Here is a 25,889-nt window from a genome sequence, read left to right on the forward strand (position 1 = left end):
CCACCAAAGGGTTTAAAAGATGTGAGACAATGAGCAGGAAAGGGGAAAAAAATGCTCTTTTTGCTTTTTTTCTTTATGGAACACTGGATACTTTATCTCTTCAGGCCTCTAAAAGTTTAATAGAAACAATCCACTGGTCACAACCTGCAGACATATGCAACCTGGTTAAGATGGTTAACAGGTAGACACCGTTTCATTTAACAAGCTTAAAAGGTTGGGAAACACTGCTCTAATGTGAAAAACTGGGCTAAAATTCTGCAATTTGGGCCACTTGTCTCCCAATCCAATAACAGTCTAAACCTGTGATTCATAATAAGCGTACATGGATTATTCCTTGTTGTAGGTTGACTGTTTTGACCTTGGATGTGTCAAACCTTCTCTAATGTGTGATGTGAGGGAGTATTCTAAGGCACCATGTGAAATACAGACCTTGGTCATCTTCTCATTTCCGTCTTATTCTCCCAATTTGATCAGTCACCAAGCTTACAAATCATCATGAATTGATCCAACACTTTTCTCATCTATCCAAGATAAAGGGGCAGATTGGTGTTAATATGAAAGCTGCACTCTGCACAGCCAAGGCTGATGGCATTTTATTCTCCCAGGCATGATTTGTGCCAGATATCAGGTAACATGGTCCTAATATGGGCACAACTCCTTCCAGTCTGCTCAAGAATGTCTGTATAGTGGAGTTACTGTCCCGGGAGGAAATAGTAGTTTTAAAGGGCCACTTAGCTTCGGCTTGTGCAGATATCTGTCTCTCAACTGAACTGTCTGTCTTTAAACCTGTTACTTTCCACTCATTCCACACAATTGTTGATGTTGTTTATCATGAAATTAATCAATGATTATTCCAAAAGGGACTGAGATTGGCTGTTTTTCATAAATGTATAAGGTTATTTAATCAAGCAAAAAGTCTCTCACTCCAGTGGATTATTGTACCGTTATAAGAAAAATTTGATCTGTTGCTTTTGGATTCATTCAGTAAATACTGGATTCTTGTTTGTTTAGTGAAATGCTCCTTTCATAAAAATGATAACCTGCCCTTACTCTTGCAAATGTACACACTACAGTAACACATCTCCACCCAGATGTTCCCGTCAGAAGGACCTGCACAGACCGAACATGTGGCTCTCATCAACATTGATTGAATGGAACAACAGTCCTTCATGATGTTTGTTTATTATACAGTCATGTACAGTAACAGGTTACCAATTGAGGGCTTATTTATTGGTAGATAACGTGCAGATACACATGGTTAAGAAGAAGACATTTATTGTAACAGCATGTTGTTGCAGGAAAATGGAGCTGTAGTTCATAAGAAGCTATATTTTGAGTAACAAACACAACAGAGATAACCTTCATATCTTCATCCTGACTGTACAAACAAATACATCCTCACTCTCACCTCTTTCTTAGGCTTAGAGTTAGATGTTTATCTCTGTGGATGAACACTCTGGATGTAGTTTAGCTGTTTAGTCTCAATGACAGCTGGCATCTGTGTTATATAACAGGAACACCTTTTGGGCATTTCATCATCCATTTGTAAATGCAATGGATTAACTGTGAGGGTTAAGTCTACAGGCTGCATGTATTTACTTTGGGTTAAGAATGAGTCATCTTGATGTAATTCCTCTATTCATTACCAAAGAAGGAGACGAGTGAGGCCGATAGAGAAGTGGGACAAAAGTGTGTCAACTTAACAAGTCAGTCCATCCTTTGTAGGCAGCAGAAATGTTCAAATGTTGTGAGGATAATTCATATGACAAATGGAGATCCCTACACAGCAGACCTGCCTCTAACACAAAAATATAATTAGGTCTCAGTGTTGCTTGATGCAGAAAAGTTAGGACTTTCTTATCCCTTTTGCTTGGAGTGCAGCGCCAATAAGAACTTTACTAAGAGAGCTTGTAAATTCCTGGATGAGGTAATTGTTTATGAGCGCTTACAGAGGTTTGGCTCATGTCCCACAGTTGTTTTTTTTTTTTTCTCTGCTCCCTCTGTCTTTTAAAGCTGCGTTGCCTTCGCAGATTTTACCTCTCAGCCAAACCCACCGGGCACACTGCTGGTGTCGAGTGAGAGACGCTCATCTGTTCGCTTTGGAGAGGTGAGTCCAATACCACAGCTGTGTTTAACTGACATTATCAGGCAGCTGCTCAGCTCACTTCAGGTGATTATTAAACAGACAGCGCGACGGAAGAAGTTTGTCATAAGGCTGTTATTTGGCCCATTTAAGTACATTTGTGTCAAATGCGTAAATGCAGCTATTGTCTTATCGGGTGGAGGTTTCCGACATAAGTAAGAGTCAGTTACATCCTCCGTTACAAAGACGGTCCTTACTGAAAAATACTGAAATGTGCAACAAATTTCTTTAGCGTTTTAGTCCACCTGACCAGTTTAGGCACGGTAGTGTTGCGCTGCACAACAGGTGATGCGCTTTGTTTGGCACTGCAGTGGCACGCATTGTGGACTATCTATCTGCCTCCATCAGCATCTCTATACTTCCATCCTCTATGTTTATGTTTTTATTTTTTGGACCAAGTTAACTTTTGAACTTTACTTCTGAGCTACTTTATACTTCTACTCCACTACATTTCAGAGGGAAATATTGTACTTTTTTTATTCTTTAAATTGCTAGTTACTTTTCATATTTAAATTTACAAACAAGACTATGATTACTTTATAAAATATGATGTAGCCTACTGTTACAACCAAAACCACCCAAAAGTATATAAAGCAGTTAAAACTATAGCATCTAACCCAGCTACAACATTATGCTTATATGTTAATTCATCAATAAGTAAGTATTAATAATAAGTTTTGATTACTCCTACTGAAGTATTTTCATAGTGTGGTATTGCTACTTTGCTACCAAAAAAGAAAAAAAAGTGAAAATGATCACTTTTAAGGAAAATTGTCTATATATACCTGCAGGTCAGGAGGTAGGCACAGTATCATACAACAGTATATAGTGTAACCCTATGCAATAGCTCTGCAATAAAAAAGACCTACTAATGGAGCTCATAATGTTCAGTTTTGGTGACACTGTGTCAGGGAGGTGTTGATTTGACTCTATGGTCATTCTTGAGGACTTCATTAGTGGAATTGCTATGCTATAATTTTAACTGTACATAATATTTTGACAACCCCTCCCTCATACATACTGTAACGTCTGAATGTATAATGTAATGCACTCCAGTACAAAGAGGTAATAATAACTGCAGGACTATTGTATTGGATTGCATCAGATCTAAAGCTAATTATCTTGTAGATCAAAAAGTGTGTAGTGATATTATTGTGCTGCTGGCATCTGTATAATGAGCAGCAGAGCCCAAAGGTACCATGTATGGCTTGAAACTGTTAAAACATACATCAGTTTACCATCTCCTCCCTTCTGGTTTGGGCAGCTGCCACACCAAATGCATGATGTCATTAAAGAGACTTGGAGATTACGGTCCTTTTTCTGGAACACTGGACCTCCTTGTGGCTCCAGTATGACTCACCATCCTTCAAAACCCATAAAAACATTGTACTTGTAATAAGTGAGTAACTGCACCGAGTAATAAATTAATCCACTTTCAAACTGAAAAGACTGCTCTTTCTCTAGGGCTTGATTTAAAAAAAATAAATAAATAAAATTGCAGCAATTTTTAAATCATTTGTATCTTAGAAATATTATTATTTGGAATTTTTGTTGCAAAATGAACACAAATATAAATCCAACAGCACAATTATAGATTATTCATTCATAAAGTGTATAATTAATATCAATCTTCAATGAAGCTGCTGTATGTCAGTGCCTGTGAGGTCTCCTCTCCATCGAGCCAGCAGCAGGACATTTGCCACACTGGGAGCTTTGGTGCCTGGAGGTTATTCAGGCAGAGACATGCTTTTGTTGAGAAGACAGTTTCATCATTTCTTTTATTCTTGCAAATGGAGCAGAGAGACACACACTCAGAGAGAGAGAGAGAGAGAGAGAGAGAGAGAGAGAGAGAGAGAGAGTGTGTGCCTGAGTGTAGATGACCAGTTGATGAAACACATATAACAGTGCTCTCATCAGCCCGGCACACTACTCCTAAATAGGCAATGCTGCTTGTTTGTCTGTGTGGGCTGAGCGAGCTGAATGGAGGCAATATTCTCTCGTGTATGTCGAGCTGCTTATCCTGCACTACTGGGAGAAGGGAGAGAAGAGAGAAGGGAGCTGAAATTGCACATGATTACTTTGTAAATAAAAGAGGAAGAAAGTGGGAAAGAAATGAGGAGAGAGCAAGAGCCACAATAAGAGAGAATGAAAGAGACCGAGAGGGCTGGATGCCTCATGTAAGAGACAAAGCCAGTGTGTTCATGGTTTCATGCAGTGGTGGGAGAAGTACTCAGATCCTTTACTTAAGTAAAAGTATCAATAACACATTGCAGATTTACTCTGTTACAAGTAAAAGTCCTGCATTTGAAATTTTCCCATTAAATATACAAAAATATCATCAGTAAAATGTACTTAAAGTATCAAAAGTAAAGGTACTCATTATACAAAATGGCCCCATTCAGAGTATTATTATAGATGTGTTAATGTGTAAGAAGGATTTTAATGTCTTAGTTGCCTAAGGTGGAGCTAATTTGAATTACTTTATATACTGTTAGGCTTAAGTCCATAACAAAACATCATATTTTAGAGGCTGATCAGATGTTTTGTATATAAAATTATTCTGCAAAGTGCCTAGTAGCTAGAGCTGTCAGATAACTGTAACAGAGTAAAAGGCACAATATTTCCCATAAAATTTAGTGGAGTAGAAGTATAAAGTAACATAAAATTATAATACTCAAGTAAAGTAAAGGAACATTTAAGTTAATTACAGAACTTGAGTAATTGTGCCTAGTTACTTTTCACCACTGATTTTATGTGTGCTTAAAAACCGGCAACCTCTATTTTATGGTACAACTGCCAAAGCGCCGTCTCTTGGCCCACGGTGGAAGGATAAAGGCAGAGAGATTTTAAAAATGGTGTTGTTCCGTGTTGAAAATGCAACTTGGTGTCACTTTGACTCTCTGAGGGTTGAGAGATGCACGTCTTCAGAAAAACCTCACCTTACAAACATTGACATGTACTGTCCATGCAGAATTTAAGTTTAATGTTGTTTTATGTGTATCCTTACTGAAATATTGATTCCATAGTCAATATTATATATAGAAAAATATTGTTCCACACGTCAGCAAGAGGGACTGACTTTATCTGTGTTTAGAGGCTTGAGTCATGTGAGACCAATGAGAACTGAAGTGCTCACTGGCCTACACTGAAGGCTTTATCTGAAAGTGTGTGTGTGTGTGTGTGTGTGTGTGTTAGCAACACTCCAAGCCGTATCCGTTGGACAGGAGTGTTACTGTGTTGATAGAGCTCCCCTCTTGGCCTTTTGTCCACACATATTTGACCTCAATGTGTCTGGATCTTGCAGCCACACCCAGATATCTTCAGTCACTCACTGACCGTATGTCAGTGTTGTAATACAGCTTCTTTGTGTGTGTGTGTGTGTGTGTGTGTGTGTGTGTGTGTGTGTGTGTGTGTGTGTGTGTGTGTAGAAATAAGCATGTGTCTGTCCTGTTGTCTTGACACTATGTTTTTTGTGTGTGCATGGTGAGTCGTTGCTCCCCTAACAGAGACAGTGCAGCTCAGTCTGTCACTGGTCTGTCTGCCCACTAACCAGATTTGGAGAGTTACTGAGACACATGGATGTACAGGGCAAGAGGTCATGTTGAGAGATGAGCTCTCAGACACAGAGACAAGGCTTTTGTTGCTGTTGGTAACAGTGAAGAGAGTGTGGGTGCTTGTTCCAGTCACACTGAGCGATTTCCTCTCATTTGTTCAGGAAGTACAGGCCAGATTTCCTGTTTCTCTGTGCCTGCAAACACCAAATCTACATTTAGAGATTTGAGAGGCGATGGGCTTGTAGCCAAGAGGCAACCAAAACAAAAACATTTGTGATATGCATTGCATCTCACTATAGGATGAGTTTCAAAAGCACACACTGTATGTAAGCGAGCACATGTGTGTTTCCATTACTGGTAAGGACAGTTTAAAATCCTTTATGCTCTTTTTTCTCAAAGTATAAGAATGGCAAATCAGTCACATCACCAGCTATGTATTTAACCAGGATTATCTTATTTGGAAAAAAATATATTTATAGTTTTGTTTATTGTTCCAAAAGATCAGGAGTTATTTCTGCTCTATTAAAAGTGGAGCTTTGGAGCTGGCAGGTGGGGAGATGGGCACTGCATTCCAGCAGTCACTGGGTGTAGTTAACACCATCACCAGATGAGACTGTTAATATGCAGTAGACAGTGGGAAACCAGATGTACTTTATGTTAGTGCTGTCAGAAAAGCAAAACAGGAAAATAATGGATAAACAAACATGCCCTCCAGCTTAAAAAGCTAATTTAACAGCTTTAAACAAATGTTTGTTACAATTTGTAGTCTGGCAAACATGTAATAAATATTTTCAAGTGAAAAATTGGGTATTTTTTCCATTATGCTGCCATTTTTCTTGACTATATGATTCCATTATTGGACTGTTGGTGGTGTTAATATCAAATGTAAAAGCAGGAAATATGTTTCTTCAGATAAATAGAATGGCAATTGAATGCAGCATGAGAGATGATTTTAGTGTGAGTTTAGTGAGAGAGTTGCTGTTATTGATAATTGAGAAAACAAAGACTACAATGACAAATTGCCCAATTTCTATATTTAATATTCATTATATTGTCAATTTGGTACAGTAATATGTGTCACCTCACATTTCACCTGATATTTGGCTAATGCAGGGTAAGGGATGCCAAACTATATTTCATTTATATGTTATACACAAAGTACATGCTTGCTAACCTGTTATTAGACCCTTTACATACAGTTTATGGCATAAACTAAGAAGATAAAAATTCCTGCAAATAGCTTGTAATAGTGTTTTTCTTAGTTTGCTGAAAAGTATTTGTTGTCGACCATTTGGCTGTAAACCTATGATAAATACGTGTGCACACAATGTTTTCACCCTGCACATCCGATAATATTTGATAACTCAAATGACATTATACACTGTTTATTTTTTTGTTGAATGCTGCAGCCCAATAATATTGGACCTCTGATATATTGGTAAGATGTACACACAGTTTTTCAAAACTATTGTATTTTCATCATCATCATAATTTTTCTGTTCAACACCACCATCATCATCATTATTCCGTTTGTCAACTGTTAGATTAAAAATAATTTTTGTCACCTGTTCAGTCTTTTCACAGAGTATTTTGCACCACCTCTGACTGTCAAAATCCACATTAATTCAATGCTGCGAATGATGGAACCAGAGAGAAATGCATCATGGCAAAGATGAAGACTGAGAGATGTGAAATGGAGAGAAAGAATAGATGAGGGAAGTGTCTGGTTAGAGATGAAAACATTTCAAACAAGAGCAATGTAAATGTTAATGTGAGTGTGAAGAAATAGAGGAGGAAGAACAGATTTCCTGATCTAACAGAGAGCGGATCGTCTACTGAGGAGGTTTCTGTGGTGCCTTCCTGCTCATTAATTAGTCTTTGTGGGTTTAGAGTAATTAGGTGACAGATTATAAAAGGACAAACGTAATGCTGTGCTCTGTGGTAATGGACCAAATCAAATCTGTAATTACAACCAGCTACCCTTACAAGCACGCACACAAACACACACAAATACACTTACACACAAGCTAGCTAACTGCATTGATTTGTTTTGTGTCTGATATATGAAGAAGATGATTTAATATAGTTAAGAGATGAGTCTTCCCTTTTTAAAAGGAAAGTATTATGGTTCCTAACTGAGGTTAGTGACATTATCATGACTCTAACAAATTTATTTCCTGTATTAGCCAGTCTCTTGAGGCTTTCAGCCTCCTCTCATTCCCATTATGATCCTATATTTCTGTATTATAAGCTTGTCTGACTCTAAAGGCCCAAACCAGTCAGAGTAAAGTGCCATCTGTGGAGCCACATTTGCTCCACTGCAGAATAGATGAAGGTCATGATGGTTTTGATCATGATAGTTAGTTGGCAGTAATAGACATAGCAGCTATAATCAGTTTTTTTTTTCATAATAACAATGGCTCAAATGACTACATGTAATGTGAGAGGCATCACTCGTAGTAATGAACACAGAGAGTTATCATCTGACGCTGCAGTTCCCCGCTGCTCTGCGGAACTTTTTAGCTTCTTTCGGCTCATTGTTTTGGTTTTCCAGCCCACATCTTGTTGTGTTGCTGTTTTGGTTCACTCATTCGGCTCTCATAGTATTGTTTTCGGTCGCAGAAGCAAGCTGCATGAATTCTTACATTGCTCACAACTTGTTTCCGCTGCCCCCAAGTGGCTGAAAAAAATCAGTTATTGCAAGTTTAAGAAGTAGGTTAGGGTGGATGGTTGTGTATGCAAAGTTTTTATTTATCATGGCCTTGATCTTTCTCTAACCTTAACCAAGTAGTTTTAGTTGCCTAACGTAACCAGAACCTAACCATAGAGTTGGTAAATCAGAAATCGTAATGGATTGGAATTTTATTGCAGTTTTAATCACCAAAGAATCTGGTTCCCATTATTATTAGTATTTAGCTGCAATATATAATATTGACTTTGGAATTTTAAACGTACGTCTTAAAATTTTTAATTATTATGTTAACATCAGCTATAGCTGTTGTCAGTCTGATTAGAGTATAAATAGATGAGGACATTTTTTCACTGTTAGAGCATGCATTTTTTGGTGAGAAGATTCATGATGTCTTTTTGCTTTTCTATCAGGAATGCACTGGGTGTTTCCTGAGGCTTTAAAGGAAATATTCTCTCTTGGAATAAGAATCACAGAGATAACAGAGAGAAAAATTCATCACTGACAGTCATTCTTTTCTCCCATTCTAAAATATTCTTCTCTGGCTCACTTTACAGTTTAGATTTGAGGATACTGCATCATCTTCTGGAAAGTCTGACATATGGTACATATGCGCGCACGCACACACAGACACACACACACACACACAGACAGACAGACGTGAAGATATAACTAGAGATACTTATATAACACTCCACCACACTTTGTCTCTCCTCAGCTCAGTCAATGATATCAACTTGTTCTTCCTATGAGTCATCCCTTTGAGTTATCATGTTAAGTGATCCAACATGTCATCTGTACATGTTCTGAACTCTCTAACAAAACATTTTATGTCGGGGCAGTGGGAGTATCTGTTATCCCTCATGGCCATCACTCAAAACCTTCAAACTGTGTTTTCTTTTTTTTTACCTTCTGATGTTACAGCAGTGGAATCCAATCTCTATCACCTAATCTATCCCCCCGTGCATCATACTCTCTCTCATCCACTCTGTTCTCCAATGCATACCCTAAAAAGGACTGGAGGGCAGCAGGTTGGATTTGGACTTGGGGTCGGCGGTGTGTGTGGGTCACAGAGGGGTATATACAGCCCTCCATAACTTAATGAGGTGTGTGGTCTCTGGGCTTGACCCTCTGTGGATGCTATTGTCCCCTCTTGTCCCTGCATCGTCTTCCTTTTTTCCTTCTTCTTTTCCTCCTGACTGGAACCAAGCATGGCTTTCTACAAACACTCAGGTAAAATTAAAAAAAAAAAAAAAAAGCTGGCGCCAACACTGGATGTTAAATAAGTTGATGAATGTGTGTAAAATGTAAATCTACTATTGGCATGCCACTATTCAAAGCTCAGGAAGAATTGTCCTGGATTTAAAGTGAATTTGTAAAGATGATTTTTTTTACACAATATTGCTGTCCTGTGAAAACCAGGTATCTCCAAAATGTCGACTTTTTATGTTCTTAGGAAAACAGCCCTGTTCTCAGCTTTGTGACAATGCGTTTTTAGATAATCAAAATCATTTTAAATGGTTTATTTACCTTAAGAAGTAGGATAATTTTCTCTGCCCATGAAGGAACACTTGATGCTTCAGTTTATCTATTAAAAAAATCACAAAATTTGAAGATACATGTTTTTTACTAGACAGCAACAATATGTAACAATACAATCTAAGGTCCACTGATCTTTTTGGAGCTTTTGTTGATGTTTTGTTGACCTGTAGCATGTTCAAACAACCTTTCCCAGCAAAATGAACGGCTACAATGCTTAAATGTCTACATTTTTTAATCTTCCCCTTCTCTGTTGGGGAGATTAATTCCATCATAATGTGCTGATACAGATTTAGACTTTTTCATTTAGATAAAAACTATACCATATTATATTATTTTTCAGATGAAGTTCATTATAATGAACACATGAATTTGAATTTGGGTATTTAATTATAGAGGGCCCAAAAGTTAATTAATTCCTTTTTTACTCATGCTCAGTGAATAATTTTGAATAATTTTGGGGTGGATGATTTAACCTTTTCAAATGAATGACAAATGAACTGAGCATTTGTAGTTACTGTATATGACAGTAGCATCTTGTAGCAGAAATCTGTGGTCTAATATTTGGAGCTCTCTTCCATTTTTCATTTCTTGCTGCATGTTGTAGAAAGGCTAAGGAACAGCCTGCTCCAGGGTTTGCATTGTACTTTTTTTCTCCAAAGCACCATGATAGCAAGATGTGATTATGTTCAAATGACCTGATTTTGTAGGAGGCCTATACTTTCAAGAGAACAAGCTGTCATTATCCAAGAAAGTTTTGACAATGTAGCTGTTGATTTGGCTGATAAACTGTCTGGGTCACTCTGTCTTTGATCATCTCTCACCCCTCTGACTCACCTCTCAAACTGGTGTCACGTTGACCTTTCTTGCTCCCCAAAGGGACCACAGTGGTATATTCCACTCCCTCCACAGCTGAGCGTCGGTACATACCACGCCTGTTTGACAGGGGGCAGCTGTCACACTGTTTGTAACAAAGGATTAAAGTATTGGACACGTCTCAACCGGAGCCACAATAGCTGCATATAGTCCCAGTAGTCATCACTTTGCATCCTTCTGCATTTGTCCCCTCTGGAAGGTCAATGTACTTTAAATAGAGAGTGCATGTCTAAAATAGATCTCCGGGCTGGATGGGCTCAGTAATGAGACCCGAGCATTGTGTGTGTGTGTTTTGACAGTGTTGACTGGGTGGGTTTTCCTGTTTTAGTTTCATGAAATGCTACTAGGAGTTGAGTTTAGGTGGAGTGGGGCGTGTCAGGGCTCAGTCCTCAGTCCAGTCTTTATCCCTGGAGCACAGGTGGAGATAGTTCCCTTCCTCCATACCCTCTCCCATCTATTCATTCCCCACACACCAGGGGCACATACCACGCACGGGGAAGCTCATCTCTTTCACACGGCTGTTTACCACATCCCACTTGAATAGCTGCAGTCCCCTTTCATAAATATTTTGCTTGTTCCTATGGTTACTTGGACAAAATGCCATTCCAATCATTGTTTCCTCTATCGCTCCAGGACTGGATTAAAATGATATCTGTCGCACTGAATAAATTGCTAAAGTTCACACACTGTTCAGTTGCTCTCCCTGACATCCTACAAGAGGGCGAGAGAAGCTTTAAAGTGATGTAGATAAAGCATAATATGTCCACACACTCCACCCTACACAACAGCTGTTCCAGGAAACTACTCAGTCTGCTCCCAGTGGACACCGCCTGTGATGCGAACACAGGAATGTTGACGAATGAAGAAGCAAGGCAACTCAGTTTACAGTGTTTACACTAACAGCCAATAAAATGACCTGGCCAAAATGCAGACAAAAAGAGAGCATGTGGGCCGGACTCAGGGGGGCGGTTCATCGAGGTGGGGGGGTGACAGGAATGAGCCAGACGGTCCGAAAATATGACCTAAGCTTTCCAGGGAGGGCATGATAAAAAGTATGCAGGCCAGAAAGCACGCAGACAACAAGCAGACATCTGTGGGCTGCTTTTTAACCTCACTCACACGTCTCTCATCAGTTTGTTATGCAGCTGTTAGACCTGCATCTCACTGTGTCTTACTAATACACGTAAAATATACTTTGTCCAATTTCTGCATAGATTTGTTTTGCATTTTTTAGGTACAGAGGTCAGAGTTACATAAACTGCTTTAGGCGTCATTGTGCTGTTCACCAAACTCCAGTCATTTAATACTTATTCTTATACTGAACTTCTGATTTTCTTAGTTTTTTTGTTCCTTGTTTGTTTTGTTCTTTTTTGTCTGAGCTGTAAAGCACTTTTAATCAACTATAATGGTGTTACTACTGTTAAATAAAAAATAAAATGTATTCATCATTGCTGAATGTAACCTTCTAGCTCTGACTTATTGTTCAAAGAATCATGGGGGTGTTAGAAAAGGCAACACTGGCCCCATCTGGTGTCTAAAGGAAACATCTAGCCATGTAGGGAAGACAGAAGCTCTGCAAGTCCACTGTCTGACAGTCGCTTGTGTTTCCACAGGTCCCAGGAGTTATCTCACCTCCACCATGACTGACCGCTTTGACTGCTACTACTGCCGTGACAACCTGCATGGGAAGAAGTATGTGAAGAAGGACGAAAAGCACGTGTGCACCAAGTGCTTCGATAAGCTCTGCGCCAACACCTGTGCAGAATGCAAACGCCCCATTGGTGCCGACTCCAAGGTGAATGAATGAGTAAAAGAGGGAGTGACCAAAGCATCAAAATAAATGACAAAAATGACCACAGAAGACACTCTGTTCTGTTGACAAATGTTTACCATTTAAAATATAATAAACAGAAATGTTTAAAAAAATACAGCATATTTGATATGTACATTCAAGGAGTAATTTCTTGATGATGATGATGATTTATATGCCAGTTAGTTAGTAAACTAACATTATAGAATAATGTACTTGGTACCCAAACTGTATTTGTACAATATACCATATTCACAGTAAACCCACATATTATTAGTCTAAATACAAATAATTTAGTATTTCTTTGTATTTTCTCAGCAGTCTTTTTACTTGGTATCACAAGTCACTTTTTGATTATTGTTTCTTGTGAAATACTAATGGATGCATACAGATGTGCTTAACGTCACTGTCCTGTGACAGAAGAAGAAAAAACGGACCTGTTTTAAGCTTTTTGACAATGCATTTTTCAGACAATATGTTTTAATTGTTTATTTAGTTTAAGAAGAAGGAGAATTTTCTTAAACCATGAAGGAAAAATTAACACTTCAAAATCACCATATTTTGATATACACGGTTTTCATTGGACAGCAGCAGTCATATAAAAAAACAACTAACCTAAAAAACAATTCAGTTGAACTTTTGTTATGATAAGTTGCTCCATATTTAGAATTTGTTTCTATGGATTTCTACAGATTCCAAGGACAATATTAGAATACTTTGATGGCACATTAAAAGCAATTGTGTGTGACAGAGAGCAAGAGATCTTTCCCAGGTTTTATAAATGAATAAAACACCTAAAACTCGTAGAGATATGGTCCGCTCAATTTTTCTACCTTGAATTTTACAATTGCCACAGGCAGTTAAATGTGTGAAAAAGATGTGTGATTACTACTAATGGGGCTTAAATACTTGATATCGCCACCATCTAAGTCCCCTAACTTCTTCATGGCTCACCACATCCCAGCTCACCTCATCTCCACTTTAATGCCTGCCACATGGGCTTGTTCTGTATTCTGGCCCCGAGCCTCAGTCCACATGATGAGTAAACAAACTCCACTTTAATGAGGTCTGCATGAGGACTTGGTAAGCGCAACTCTGCTCACCCCCGGGCCTCCTCTCTGTGTTTAGGAGCTGCACCATAAGAACCGCTACTGGCATGAGGACTGTTTCCGCTGCGCCAAGTGCTACAAGCCGCTGGCTAGTGAGCCGTTCAGTGCCCGCGATGATGGCAAGATCATGTGTGGCAAGTGTGGCTCCAGGGAGGATGGCAACCGCTGCCAGGGCTGCTACAAGGTGGTCATGCCAGGTGGGTTTGCTGTTATACTTTCTCTTTTTAAAGGCCCTGAAAACCTATTTTCTCCATTGGTTTCTACATGAGCACACAATTTTCTGCCAAAGTTAGAACAGTTTTGGTTGTTTTACTTTAGACATTTATTTATTTGTGTTTTTATTTATGCTTTTCTTATTGGTTTGAAGTGGGTGGGGCTCAGTTGGCAAAATGTGATGTCACATACTTCAGGATTTAGCAACATTTGAATCAAAAACAGGCAATAATTTAAGTTTTTTTTGCTTATGTTGCCAGTTAAATCTGATCAAAACACAGTCCTGATGAAGCAGATTAGCTGAGTTTTGATGGATTTTCTTAATAAATAATACATAAACAGCTTGACATCCAGCTATTGTTCTTGAAGAGTTTAGGTTTACTAAAGCTGTATAATCTTTTCTTACTTCTGATTCCATCAGCTTTTTTTTTTAAATACTATTTTGCTGTACCTGACCTCTGTTTTGTTATATATAAAGCATTGTATCACTCCCTCCGGGAAATAAATGACGCCATGGTTCTGGATACTGATGGATTTATTGCCTTTCTCATTCTTTTCTCCACAGTTATACATTGTGTAATTGAATCAAGTGCTACATAAATAGAGGTTATTATTACCAGTTACCTTGGAGGTCACAGAATTGCTAGCTTCCTTATTTGTGCCACTCAGTATCCATTGGTGGATCAGTATCCACTCAACAAGCAGTGGTCTGCGGTGGGTCACTCATTACAAACTAATACTGTGCCTGCAGTGGAGTATTCTAGTACAGACCCCAAAAATAAGAAAGTTACCAAATATGTCAGGCTTTAATTTGAAGAAATACATTTTTTTATGAGAAAATGTTTAAAAAAAAAATACACTAAACATGTAGAATATTTCTATTTGATGGTGCAGCCATAAAAAAACATGGAGTCTTAGATTTTAATATTTCACTTAGTATAAACATAAAAAAGCTTCAATGAAGAGGTGGAACAAGCTGATACAAACTATATATGATAATGTCAGTGTGGAATAAAATTATTTTAAAAATACGACTTAAAGGGAAACAAAAGGGGAAATGTTAAGGGGCTGGATTCCATCAACTTTCTGCCCAAATGATTGGTTTTACTTTATGTTTGTGTTTTAGGATCCCAGAACGTGGAGTACAAGAAAAAGGTGTGGCACGAGGAATGCTTCACCTGCTTTGAATGTAAGCAGCCAATCCGGACACAGAGCTTCCTGACCAAGGGTGATGACATCTACTGTGCCCCCTGCCATGACAAGAAGTTTGCGAAGAAGTGCTTCCACTGCAAGCAGGTACAAGCACTGATCGTATCACTGTGTATGTTTTGTGGTTTCAAAAATACTCAGCAGTTTGCTATTGTTTGCTTGACACGATGAGCTAAAAGCTGCATTGTACTGTCTATATAAAATAAAACTATGTGGTGCAGACGGTTCACTTTAACCAATTTCAGCAAAATGAATGATATTCCAACCCTGTAGTGTTTGAGATCACGATCAAAATGTTCCTCTGTTCCTCTAAGCCCATCACTTCTGGAGGGATCAGCTACCAGGACCAGCCCTGGCACTCTGAGTGTTTCGTGTGCCACACCTGCCGTAAAACTCTGGCGGGAGCTCGCTTCACTTCCCATGAGAACAAGGTTTACTGCGTGGACTGCTTCAAGACTGATGTGGCCAAGAAGTGCCATGGATGCAAGAACCCAATCACAGGTCAGGGCAGCATAAACACATGTTCTTGTTAGTAGGATTGCTGTTACAAACACATACCAGGGTTGTCTTAAATGTACACAGAACGCATGCTGACATTAATGAAAAATACTGGTAACTCTTGCACAATTATAATGGCCTCGATAATGGCCCGATTATAATCCACTGACAGATGACTCCATAGACCATGATGCAATGCGGCCATAAGACATTTTGGAAGATGAGCTGTAACTACCATAGATAATATATCATGAAACAGCTTCAGTGTCCCACAGCAGACAAAGTTGAGCTTTTGGTAACACTTTATTTTACGGGTCCATAATTTGGAATAATTTCCTAATAATTTCCAAGAAGCTTCCTGAAAAGAACTACAGTATGTAATTTGGTACTAATTACAGGGTAAATAGAGACAGTGTTGAACTGGTAGACTTCCAATTAATTAATTCCAATGAATTGTCAGCACAACCTAGAGTTTTTTAGGCAGTGCACTGCAGGTCAGCTGTACATACACAAATGAGAAATTTGTCTTCAGGCAAGCATACAGTTCAACATATAGGAACATAAAGTTTCCAATAATAAATGCCCAGAACAGGTCTGGGTTTTGCTTCTGTTATCTAGAAGCATCATTACCTGTCTTGCCCTGCTGATTGACAAATGTCCTTCTGTCTCTGACTCCGCAGGGTTTGGCCATGGCACCAATGTGGTGAATTATGAGGGATACTCCTGGCATGAGTATTGCTTCAACTGCAAGAAGTGCTCCCTCTCGCTGGCCAACAAGCGCTTTGTCATCAGTGGAGATCACATCCACTGCCCCGACTGTGCTAAGAAGCTGTGAGCTGCACAATCAGCTGTGCAGAGGGTCCCTGTTTAAAGTGGAATTACACCAAAACTGAATGTTAATTTGCAAAAGAACATATTTTCTCATACAATTCTACGTTTGGGAGTTTTCGGATGTGAATTCAGAATAGAACAGAAATGTTATTCTGTTTCTGAACTAGCACAAAAATGTCAAAACAGTCAATTTTGGTGAAACTTCTCTTTACAAGGTTGAGAGTGGAGGCTATATCAACTAAATATGCACTAGCTTGAATCATTTATCTACATATACATTATTGCAACTTGTGTCAGTGTCAGGGTTGGATACTAACATGGCGACAGAATTTATTTTGTGGGATTGTGACGTGCACTGTCAGTCTAATTTAATCCAATCCAGGATTCTGCGCAGCTTTATGAGACAAAAGCCTTTTCAGTGCCTTACTGGAATCTTTCAGAGAGAATATGCTTTTTACATGCATTCTGCTGATCATACGTACCACTTTGATTAATAATCTTTCATGTTGCTGAATGTTTGAATGGATTATGAGAATTAAAAAAAATGTTTAGAGTGAATTTCAAATACAAATTAGGTCTTTGAGATTGATGCTGAAATATAAACTGCTCATGTATTCAAGACTTTGAGTGAAGTTAAATGTAAAACAAGAATAAAGGAGGAAGTGATGTGAAGTCTCTTTTTTCTCTACAGCAAGTAATTAAAAACATGGCAAAGGAGTATTTTTGCAAGACTTTATTGTTTTAACAGTTTGTATAATCTCAGTACACTTTAGATATATTTACAGTACAAATTGTATTTGTAGACAGGGCGTTGTTAGGTTTGTAAATCTTCCAGAGAAATATTCATATTCACAAAGTTGCCCTGGTTGGGTAGACTGATTGTCGAGGCCGAGGTAAGGTCAAGCTTTCATAGTTAACTGTTATACAATAAAAATACTAAATCTCAATCTAAGGCACCATTCTATCCTATTGTTATAGACAATGTTGAAGACTAAGAGCAGTCAGCTCTGTACTCAAGCCCTCAAAGATGCAGCAGGACCTGGAATAGATAAAGTATCTGTTCAAGCAGCAGCTACAACAGCCCCCCAACAGGTGCTACTCATGAGTGGAGAGAGGAGTAGGAAAGGTTTGGGTATAGGCAGGTGTTGGGTTATGAATGAGACTTAAATATCTGGGAAGGAACAAACCACAGACAAATGACTTTTTTTTCTTTTCTTCCAGAATATCACACAACTCTCCCACAAGTCTGTACAGTAAAGCTACTCCTTAGTAACCAGTCTTTAAACAGTAAGCGAGTAATTTGTGACAGTGCAAAGAGTCTCATGTTTTCTAGATGAATAATGTATGAACACTAAAAGCAGGCAGCTCTGAGAGACATGGTAAATAATGAAGGACGGTTTCTGGAGTCTGTTACATTCTTTGAGCTTATTAATCAAAGCTAAGATCTAAAAGCCCCCAATCTTTATGTACAAAGAGATTTGAGTTATTAAGAGGGTGTGAAAGCCAGCAGATAACAAGGCAAAAATCAAGATCAAGGTCCCCAAGACTCATACTTGAACTATTCAAGCATGGGGTATTTAAGATTTGAATACAATTCATGAAAAATCCATAAGAGACAAAACAATATGTCTGACCCATGTCATATTCTGTTTGGTGTACGTGCCCTGCCTCATACTACAAAGTAGAATAGTTGTGACCTGAGCTGATAGACCAACCATAACTAACCAACAACATCCCCACATCCTTTGACATAATAGAAAACATATTTTCAAGACATTAAAAGCATCATAAAGAGGCACAGCCATTATCATGGGTCAGACATATTGCTAAGGGCTGTAACAACTCGGCTCGCCATCAAAATGTTGTCCAAAACTTGTTAAGTCTTTGTGAAGCAATATTCAGAATTAGGGCATGGGGATATGGGGCTGAAAGCTCTCAAACACACACACACACAAATACACACACCATATTTTGAGAAACATAGTGGGTCCCCACTTGGCCCCTTGTTTTGCAGAGCTCTTGTGGAAGAGGGTTTTATGTAAATTTGGGGTTTCCAGGCTGACTACCCTGTCACAGGGCACGAGAACAGAAACCTAACTTTTAGCACAGTCACATACACAGAGACTTCAATTATCCACATCCTGACACCACTCCATCCTAAACATGGCTTCATTTGCCTAATACTGATTATATACACAATACAATAACACTTAAATATATGTAGAAATGTATTTTCATACATAAACAGCCAAATTTTATATTATAAAAAATAGTTGAAATGCATTTTGTCTGATGTAGCAGCTACTGTGTTGGGAATTTTCAAAGGTTAGTGGGAAATAAATGTCATGAATGAAAGAGCCACACAGGCATGAGGATGGATGGAAAAGTGTGCGTGGATGTGTTGGTAAAGCTCGAGTTAAAACCAGATAATTGAAAACCTGATTTTTTGTTTCAGCAAAGGTGAACTCTAGACATCGTGACAAAACAGCCGAACATTCAAGTTCAGTTCGGTAATAAACACATACCGTCTTACGAAGCTCAGAAGCAGCTATGAATGAAACTAATGGACTTTACCTGTAGTAGTATGTTACAGTTATGGTTATTCAAACTGTTGTGTTACAGAGTCATTGCAACATCAACATGAGACTAAGACTCAGATTCTGATGTAAATTACAATGATGTTGTTAGTAAACATAAATTCTATATACATATGTAAAAAATAACAAAACCTAAATGGACCATGAGCCCTAAATCAACAAACTGCTGAAACGTCACTGAACATGTGAATTCACTACAGCGTTGTCATGAATTTCAAAACTCCTCAGCTTCAAATGTAACAGTTGGAGTTATGCTCCCGAAGCCCTCTAGTGGACAAATAAAAAGGAAACACGATGAGAGACGCTTGGAGACAGGGGCGTGCTATGTATGAAAAAATGGGGCTTAAAGGACAGAGCTCTGTGAGGTGAAGTGAGGTATGAATACAGAATCCACTCCCAAGTGTAAGCACATGACGGACAATTGCTAAACTGTGCGTGTGTGAGCTTCAGAACAAGCAATTTAGTATATCCACACTTAGAAAAATTAGAAGCTGGGGAAAAAGTGGTAAGGCCATATTGCTGGATGCTGCAAAAAGCAGTCGGTCAAGTAAATTTAAATGAATCGCATGCAAAACCTGGGATGCAAACCCCGACAGAACAGAATGTATTAACGTTCCTTCCATTAACTCACAATTTTAACCTCATTTTCAATTCACACAGCCTAATGCGCATGTGTCCTGGAATATTCTCATACAAGAAAACAAAAAAGACCAAACATATGATAATAATTACAACAACAAAGAAGCCAAAATTAATAAATTACAACAATGCACCCCTGACAAAGACACAACTCTTAAAAAGCATCATCAACATTAGACACGACATAAAAAAAAAAAATCTGGAGAAAAACTAAACACAAGAGGAAGAGGAAAGAGACCTGAAGCAAGTAAGTTGAAGGAATATATGGAATTTCCCTGAAGCATAACGTTTTTTTATATATATAATTTTAATATATTTGTTTCCTCATCATTTAGGGTGCAAATGTAGCACTTGGGTTGGTCTTTCCGCTTCACCTTGTGCCCCTCTGTCTGGAAGAGGAGGAGGAGAAAGAAGAGGAGGCTGTTTGGAACTGGTAAAGGACTTTTTTTGAAGGAGCTCAGCTGGACAAGAACTTTAAGAGTGCAACAGTAACAGGCTTCTCAGCGACGGCTGCAGCATCAAATCTCTACAGAGACACAGGAGAAAAGAATTACGCTCTATCTTTAAGAAGACTAGGTCAAAAAGTGTACATTCCCAATAGATGAATAAGTGTAAATGACTCCTCACCTGACAGGGATTCTATGGGTTGATTAGAGGAATGCAGGGTGTTGACGGGGGTTCCCTTGTCCTCAAAGGCGACCCTGGTCCCATCTGAGGTCCCGTCACAGTTAATCAAGACCTGGTTACAGTCCTCTGCCTCGATGAGGGGCAGAGTCTTGGAGTGGACGTTGAGGTCAATGAGTTCCTCAAAGCTCCACTGGTTGGATTTACCGTTTAGACCTGAGACCAATCCGACCTTGGCGGAGTCCTGCTCATTCAGGAACTCCGAGCCCTCGACGAGGCGGCCCTTAGGGACTGGACTGGAGAGGGGAGGGGGGAAAGAGGTAGTGGGAGGCAGTTAGGAAAGAGATGGAGAAGTGAGTGCTTGATGACAGAAAGAAATCCAGTCCAATCAAGGATAAGGCTGGTGTTATTCTTTATATTTCAACAAACAAACAAATCCCAGGGAAAAGCCAAAACCAACAATGTGTTAGTCCATCTCTCAATACTTTACAACTTCCCCACCCAGTCCGTGGCACATACCCGCAAGCCCAATCTTTCCTACTAAACAAGAAAATCCTTAAAAAACGGGTCATAAACATGTAGCTTTATTTTTGGAAAGTAATTTCCTAAAACAGCTGGGTGCTGTAGCATTTTGACAAATGATAAAAAAAAAAGATCCTGGGAGCAGCGAATGTAACAAAATTGGTGCTTTTCTGGAGAGTTAACGTGCAGCTGCTGGTGTGTGGGATTTCACATACAACCCAATACATTTCGCCCCTTCTGTTCTTTATTTCAGAGTACACTATGTTTAGCAGTTAACAATTACTATATCGTCAGTACAACTCTAAGCAGTTTCTATGTGGGTTTCATTATCTTTTCTAAAGTCATACCTTACTGCCTGAGTCTCATCTGTGCTTATGCCATTGTTATTCTCCTTGTCGTCGGTCTCTGGTTTTCCATTCACGCTGCCCAGGGGCTCCTCTCGCTGTTCCATCAGCTCACCAGAGGACAGACCACACTCATCTGTGTCAGCCTCCATAGTGGTGTCATCTGCCTGGCCTACGATATCAATAGAGGAATTGATGAGACAAGTCCTAAGTCACATCGAGAATTATGTAAATTCGAACAAACAAGCCATTTTATGTAAAGTATATGCAAACAAACACAAAGAGGGGAAGACACACCTTCACTCTGTGAAAAATGCAGTGATGCATAAATCATCATGTACTCTGAAATCCTGAACCTGCCATCAATGTGAAAGCTAGATGAGAACACTTACTCATGGTTTCAGAGTTTATCTGGTCCCCCTCATCTTCATTGTCCTGTGCGTATTTATCGTCATCTCCTGCCTCTCTCTATAAAGGAGACACAAACATCATGTTAACATACACTCAGTGTAGATGATGTCCTCCGCAAACACTTTGAGACACATGGGCTGAATGAATGTGAGCTCACCTTAAAGTCATTTTGGTCCCCTTTTCTTGTTCTCTTCATTATCTCTTCAATTCTCTTAAATGGAAAAACAGAGCAGATTTTACTAACTGATTTGTTCATTGGGATCTACACACTGAGGCAACATTAAGAAAACATTCTCTATTTTTGTAGGACATTGATTAAATCACTTAAAAGAGATTTTTATCTGAAGAGACAGGCAGTAGGCAGTAAATGACAGTTTATGGTGATCAATATACCAGATTATTTTTATTATTATTATTATTATTTAATTTTTGGTTTTAGTACTGCTGGTCAAATGAAAGCCTCAAGTCCTTTACAAACACCATCTCATCTAGGTCTAGGATGATAAAGCAAGACCCAAATAAAGAGAAGATTCTCTCCTTCATCAATCTATCCATACCTTCTTCCTCTCCATTCGTTCTTGCTGGTTCTGCTGCATGATGCGGTCTCTCTCCTGACGGACTCTCTCTGCCTCCTCCAGGGCCTTGGCCTCGGCCTCCTCACGTTCCTTCTGGAGCTCGGCCTGTTTCACTGCCTCCTCTTCTGCTAGTCTCACCCGATCCACCTCTGCTAGGCGAGCGTCTTCCTCTTCTTTAATTTTCCTCTCCTCTGCAAGCTTCTTCTCCTCCTCCAGGCGTTTCAGTCGAGCCTCCTCCGCTAAACGCTTCTCTTCTTCCTTTCTCAGCCTGGGATGGTAAAGAAACGGCAGCAAATGGCTTGAAAGCATACTGACAAAGTGGGACATATAGGGGGTAATTTTCATTTAGCCTATACATCTCATTAGCTAAAAAAATGCTAATCGTACTTTTGATGCCCATAATATATAACCTGCAGTGTTTTATTGGTTGAAACTAGTGATCGTTCTCATTTTTCTTATGTATGTATGTATATACTGTATGCATACTTTTTAAACCAATGCATACTTTTCAACACATGCTTTGGTTTCACTTAATAACAATTACAATTCCCTTGAGGACAATTTTACAGCAATTCCAACAGTGTTGTTGATGGTACTTTGCAGTTATCATATCTGATGCATTGCTGTCATACACAAAATGATGACAAAATGGTAAAAGATCTTTTTTTTGGGAGACAGGAATAAGAGATAACAATTCCAGTATCCTTACTTTTCCTCTTCCTCCTTCTGTATCCTGAGCTGCTCCTCTTTCTCTTTCTGCTCTCGCATCAGTCTGCGGTTCTCCGCCAAGATCTTGGCAGCCTCAGCAGCAGAGTTGGTGCCCGTCGAGGCTTTAGAGTCTGGCAGGTGGAAAGACAAATATAGAAGATACGTTTAGCCCTTTATGTCACCCTGTCACCCATTTCTCAATGTAGTGCTGACCTGAGGCCACAGCATCTAGCCATTCATAGGACGCAGTGATTGGAAGATGAGTGATGACAGAGAAGACAGAAAGCCAGACTGGTAGAGGACGCTAGCCGTGTCAGAGAAAGACAGAAGCAGAATAAAGAAGAAAGCGGCCTGATACTGAGTTGTGTAACTTTCAAATGGTAATTTCTGTGCTCTTTGAAAGAATAATTATTCTCTGTGTGAATACATATATAGTACATGGGGTTGGGCAATATGATAATACATACCATGAGATGAAATAAATGTGTATCGTCAAAGATTTTGCCAATCCATTTGTATCATAGCATTTATTCCTTTAATACCTGAGTGTATTAGGCGAATCAATGAGCAGGACTGCTATATGGAAATATTGTGATTTCTATATGATTTGTGTATCAAGGTCATGTATTTAATTTGTTTGATAAATCAAAAACAGACACTCCTCTGATTATTTTATCCATAAAAAACTTTTCCAGAAAATGTACTATATCATGATGACATTGATATGATATCAAATTACATATACAGTGATGGAGTATTTTACCTTTTCATACACTCCTAAACAAAAATGTGCATACCTAAACTGTGCCACCTACAATAATTTTGTTTTTACATCTTTCTAATGCACAGTGGATAACAGTCCTTGCTTGGTTGCATGTAGTATTAAATCATTTCTAAGCTAGTTTATCTTGCAGAGCATGATTCTCTCCAGGAGGTGGCAGCAGCAACAACAACCCCAGATCTGTAACAGGATGTGACTCCAGCTGGAACTTAATAGGTGTATTAAAACAGATGATAATATCTGTTATCTTCAGAGTTTTTCTTCTGCTCAAAGTCAAAGTGGTGCTGTAAGGATTGCTGATAACAGAGAGAGAGAGAGAGGGAGTTCAAAAGGAAGAAAGGAGCGCTCCATTATTCTGGTTCCCATGCAAGAGACAAAGTTAGGTATCATCACAAAAAGAGAGCTCTTTTTTTGTGGAAATTTAACAAATCATTAATACACAATTTAACAATGTATTGATGCACAAACTCTCCTGGTGCAATTTCTTTTGGATCCAAGAGCTCTTGCTGTTTAATTTCCCCCTTTTACATTCTTTTGCATTGTAGTAGGTTTGGACCTGCATGGCCAAGAACTTCAGTAATATTTATTTAGTTAAGATAAAATGAAAGATGCTTGTCTCGCTGGGTCACTTCCCTCCCTGAAATTGACAGTATGTCTCAATGCACCAGTGCAAACATCCTGGTTGCCAGAATAACAATCAGTCTTGGCAAATATTGGTACTAACTAATTAAAATCTGTCAGCTGACCATGGTTGTCAAGTCTGCCTTTATATGGACCTGTATTGTACTAATATGAAAGACCTGCTATAGTGTTAGATATATTTTTATGATGTACAATAAAACATTTATATTGTGGACTGCATTATTATCACTGAGAATTGCTTACCATCTTTCTCTTTGGTCTTGCTGGAATCAGAGGACTGTGGAGACACAGCCTGGACAGGACACAGATCCTTGGACTTGGAGTCCCTCTTTCGCAAGGTGGGGGGCCCTGTTGGAGTGAGAGCTGGTTTCTGGATAGGTGGAGGTTTTGCTGACGTAGGCTGGGGGGATGGAGGACGTTGTTTCATTGCACCAGGTGAGGGTGGGCGTGTCCTGGAACTTTGCCTGGAAAAAGTTGGAGTTGTGTCCATTTATGTTTTATAATGAAATCAAAATGAAAGGCTACATCCAAACTCCAAAAAATTGAAGTAAAATATCACTAAAGCTGCACTGGAGACGGCTTGTAGCCTTACTTGGCTGCTGCTGGGGAGGGAGTCCTCTTTGGGGCTGGATTGGGGGCTGGGGATGGTGAACGGTTGCGTCCCAGGGTAGTAGATGGGGAGGCGGGACGTTGCCCTCCAGGAGATGTTAACTGCTTGTCCTTCTGTAGTTCCACAGAGATGGGACAGAAGTGAAGAAGTGATTCATGACTAACACTGAACAAGGATCATGTGAAGAACTCCTGAACCTATTGCAAAATGTCAATGTTAATTTAAATACCACTGAGTCATAAACAAAACTATTGTAAATCATGTAAAGAAGATGTACTGACATCAAAATAAGAGCAATCCACACTCCACAACCAAAACAATTACTCACTACATCCTGTTGGTCTATGTTTCCCAACATTTTGGCTTGTACCTCCTTAAAATGAAGCAGGGGCTACTTGTAACCCCTCATCACAGCTCATGGCCTTAATGTGGACATTAATTGTAAGCACTTAAACCAGATCCTTCTCAGATTGTATCATTTAAAGTATTTTAGAGGTCCCAAAGAGGTGAAAGGATGGAAGAAAAAGGCAAAAATTGAGAAAAGTCAGAAAAAGTAAACAGAATTTTGTGTAGCAGAAATACTGTATATGTTTTTTAATTTATCCCATTAATCATCTGGTGATCCCTATGTTGATCTTGGGACCCCCAAAAGGGTCCGGCACCTAGGTTGGGAACCACTTGTCTATGTAACTGAATTATCTTTACATTGGAACAGTTTTTGTTAATCCTGAAGGGAAAACTATAACACAGATGCCTATTATAACATTAACTGTAACTAAAATTAAAATTGACCATTTAACTATTATTAAGTCTGCCTCTGCCTCTTTTAGTTTCACTGGCATTTCAAACAGTGACACAAAGTTGGCGCAGAGGCGGCCATGGGTCAGGTTTTAATTCTAAATCTATTTTTAATGCCCATGTGCTATGTTTGGCACTGTAAACATGATAAAAAGAGGGCACAGCAA

At 39.0% G+C, this 25,889-nt stretch overlaps 2 protein-coding genes across 28 annotated transcripts in view; one reads left to right on the forward strand and one right to left on the reverse strand.

Annotated features, from left to right (window-relative positions):
- The first annotated feature begins 2,084 nt into the window (after positions 1-2,084).
- Positions 2,085-17,143, forward strand: fhl1a (four and a half LIM domains 1a). Of its 2 annotated transcripts, none has more exons than XM_044204461.1 (6): positions 2,085-2,107; positions 12,415-12,596; positions 13,740-13,917; positions 15,060-15,229; positions 15,457-15,643; positions 16,321-17,143. In XM_044204461.1, the coding sequence occupies exons 2-6, from the start codon at positions 12,441-12,443 to the stop codon at positions 16,473-16,475; spliced, it is 846 nt and encodes a 281-aa protein (XP_044060396.1). In that variant the 5' UTR covers positions 2,085-2,107; positions 12,415-12,440; the 3' UTR covers positions 16,476-17,143. The 2 variants fall into 2 exon arrangements, with proteins under 2 accessions (XP_044060396.1, XP_044060395.1); XM_044204460.1 differs by lacking the exon at positions 2,085-2,107 and adding an exon at positions 9,464-9,619.
- A 46-nt stretch (positions 17,144-17,189) lies between these two features.
- The window catches only part of map7d3 (MAP7 domain containing 3), a 31,514-nt gene continuing 22,814 nt past the window's right edge, over positions 17,190-25,889 (reverse strand). For all 26 annotated transcript variants that reach the window (XM_044204449.1, XM_044204436.1, XM_044204451.1 and 23 more), the window contains 9 exons: positions 24,907-25,037; positions 24,558-24,778; positions 22,893-23,022; positions 22,166-22,451; positions 21,766-21,819; positions 21,590-21,665; positions 21,201-21,369; positions 20,335-20,627; positions 17,190-20,233 (listed from right to left, as the gene is read on the reverse strand). In XM_044204449.1, coding sequence (XP_044060384.1) covers positions 20,226-20,233; positions 20,335-20,627; positions 21,201-21,369; positions 21,590-21,665; positions 21,766-21,819; positions 22,166-22,451; positions 22,893-23,022; positions 24,558-24,778; positions 24,907-25,037 — 1,368 coding nt within the window. In that variant the 3' untranslated portion in view covers positions 17,190-20,225. The remainder of the gene's footprint in view (positions 20,234-20,334; positions 20,628-21,200; positions 21,370-21,589; positions 21,666-21,765; positions 21,820-22,165; positions 22,452-22,892; positions 23,023-24,557; positions 24,779-24,906; positions 25,038-25,889) is intronic.

This window comes from Siniperca chuatsi, linkage group LG8 (assembly GCF_020085105.1).
Source record: "Siniperca chuatsi isolate FFG_IHB_CAS linkage group LG8, ASM2008510v1, whole genome shotgun sequence".
Classification (NCBI taxonomy): Eukaryota; Metazoa; Chordata; class Actinopteri; order Centrarchiformes; family Sinipercidae; genus Siniperca; species Siniperca chuatsi.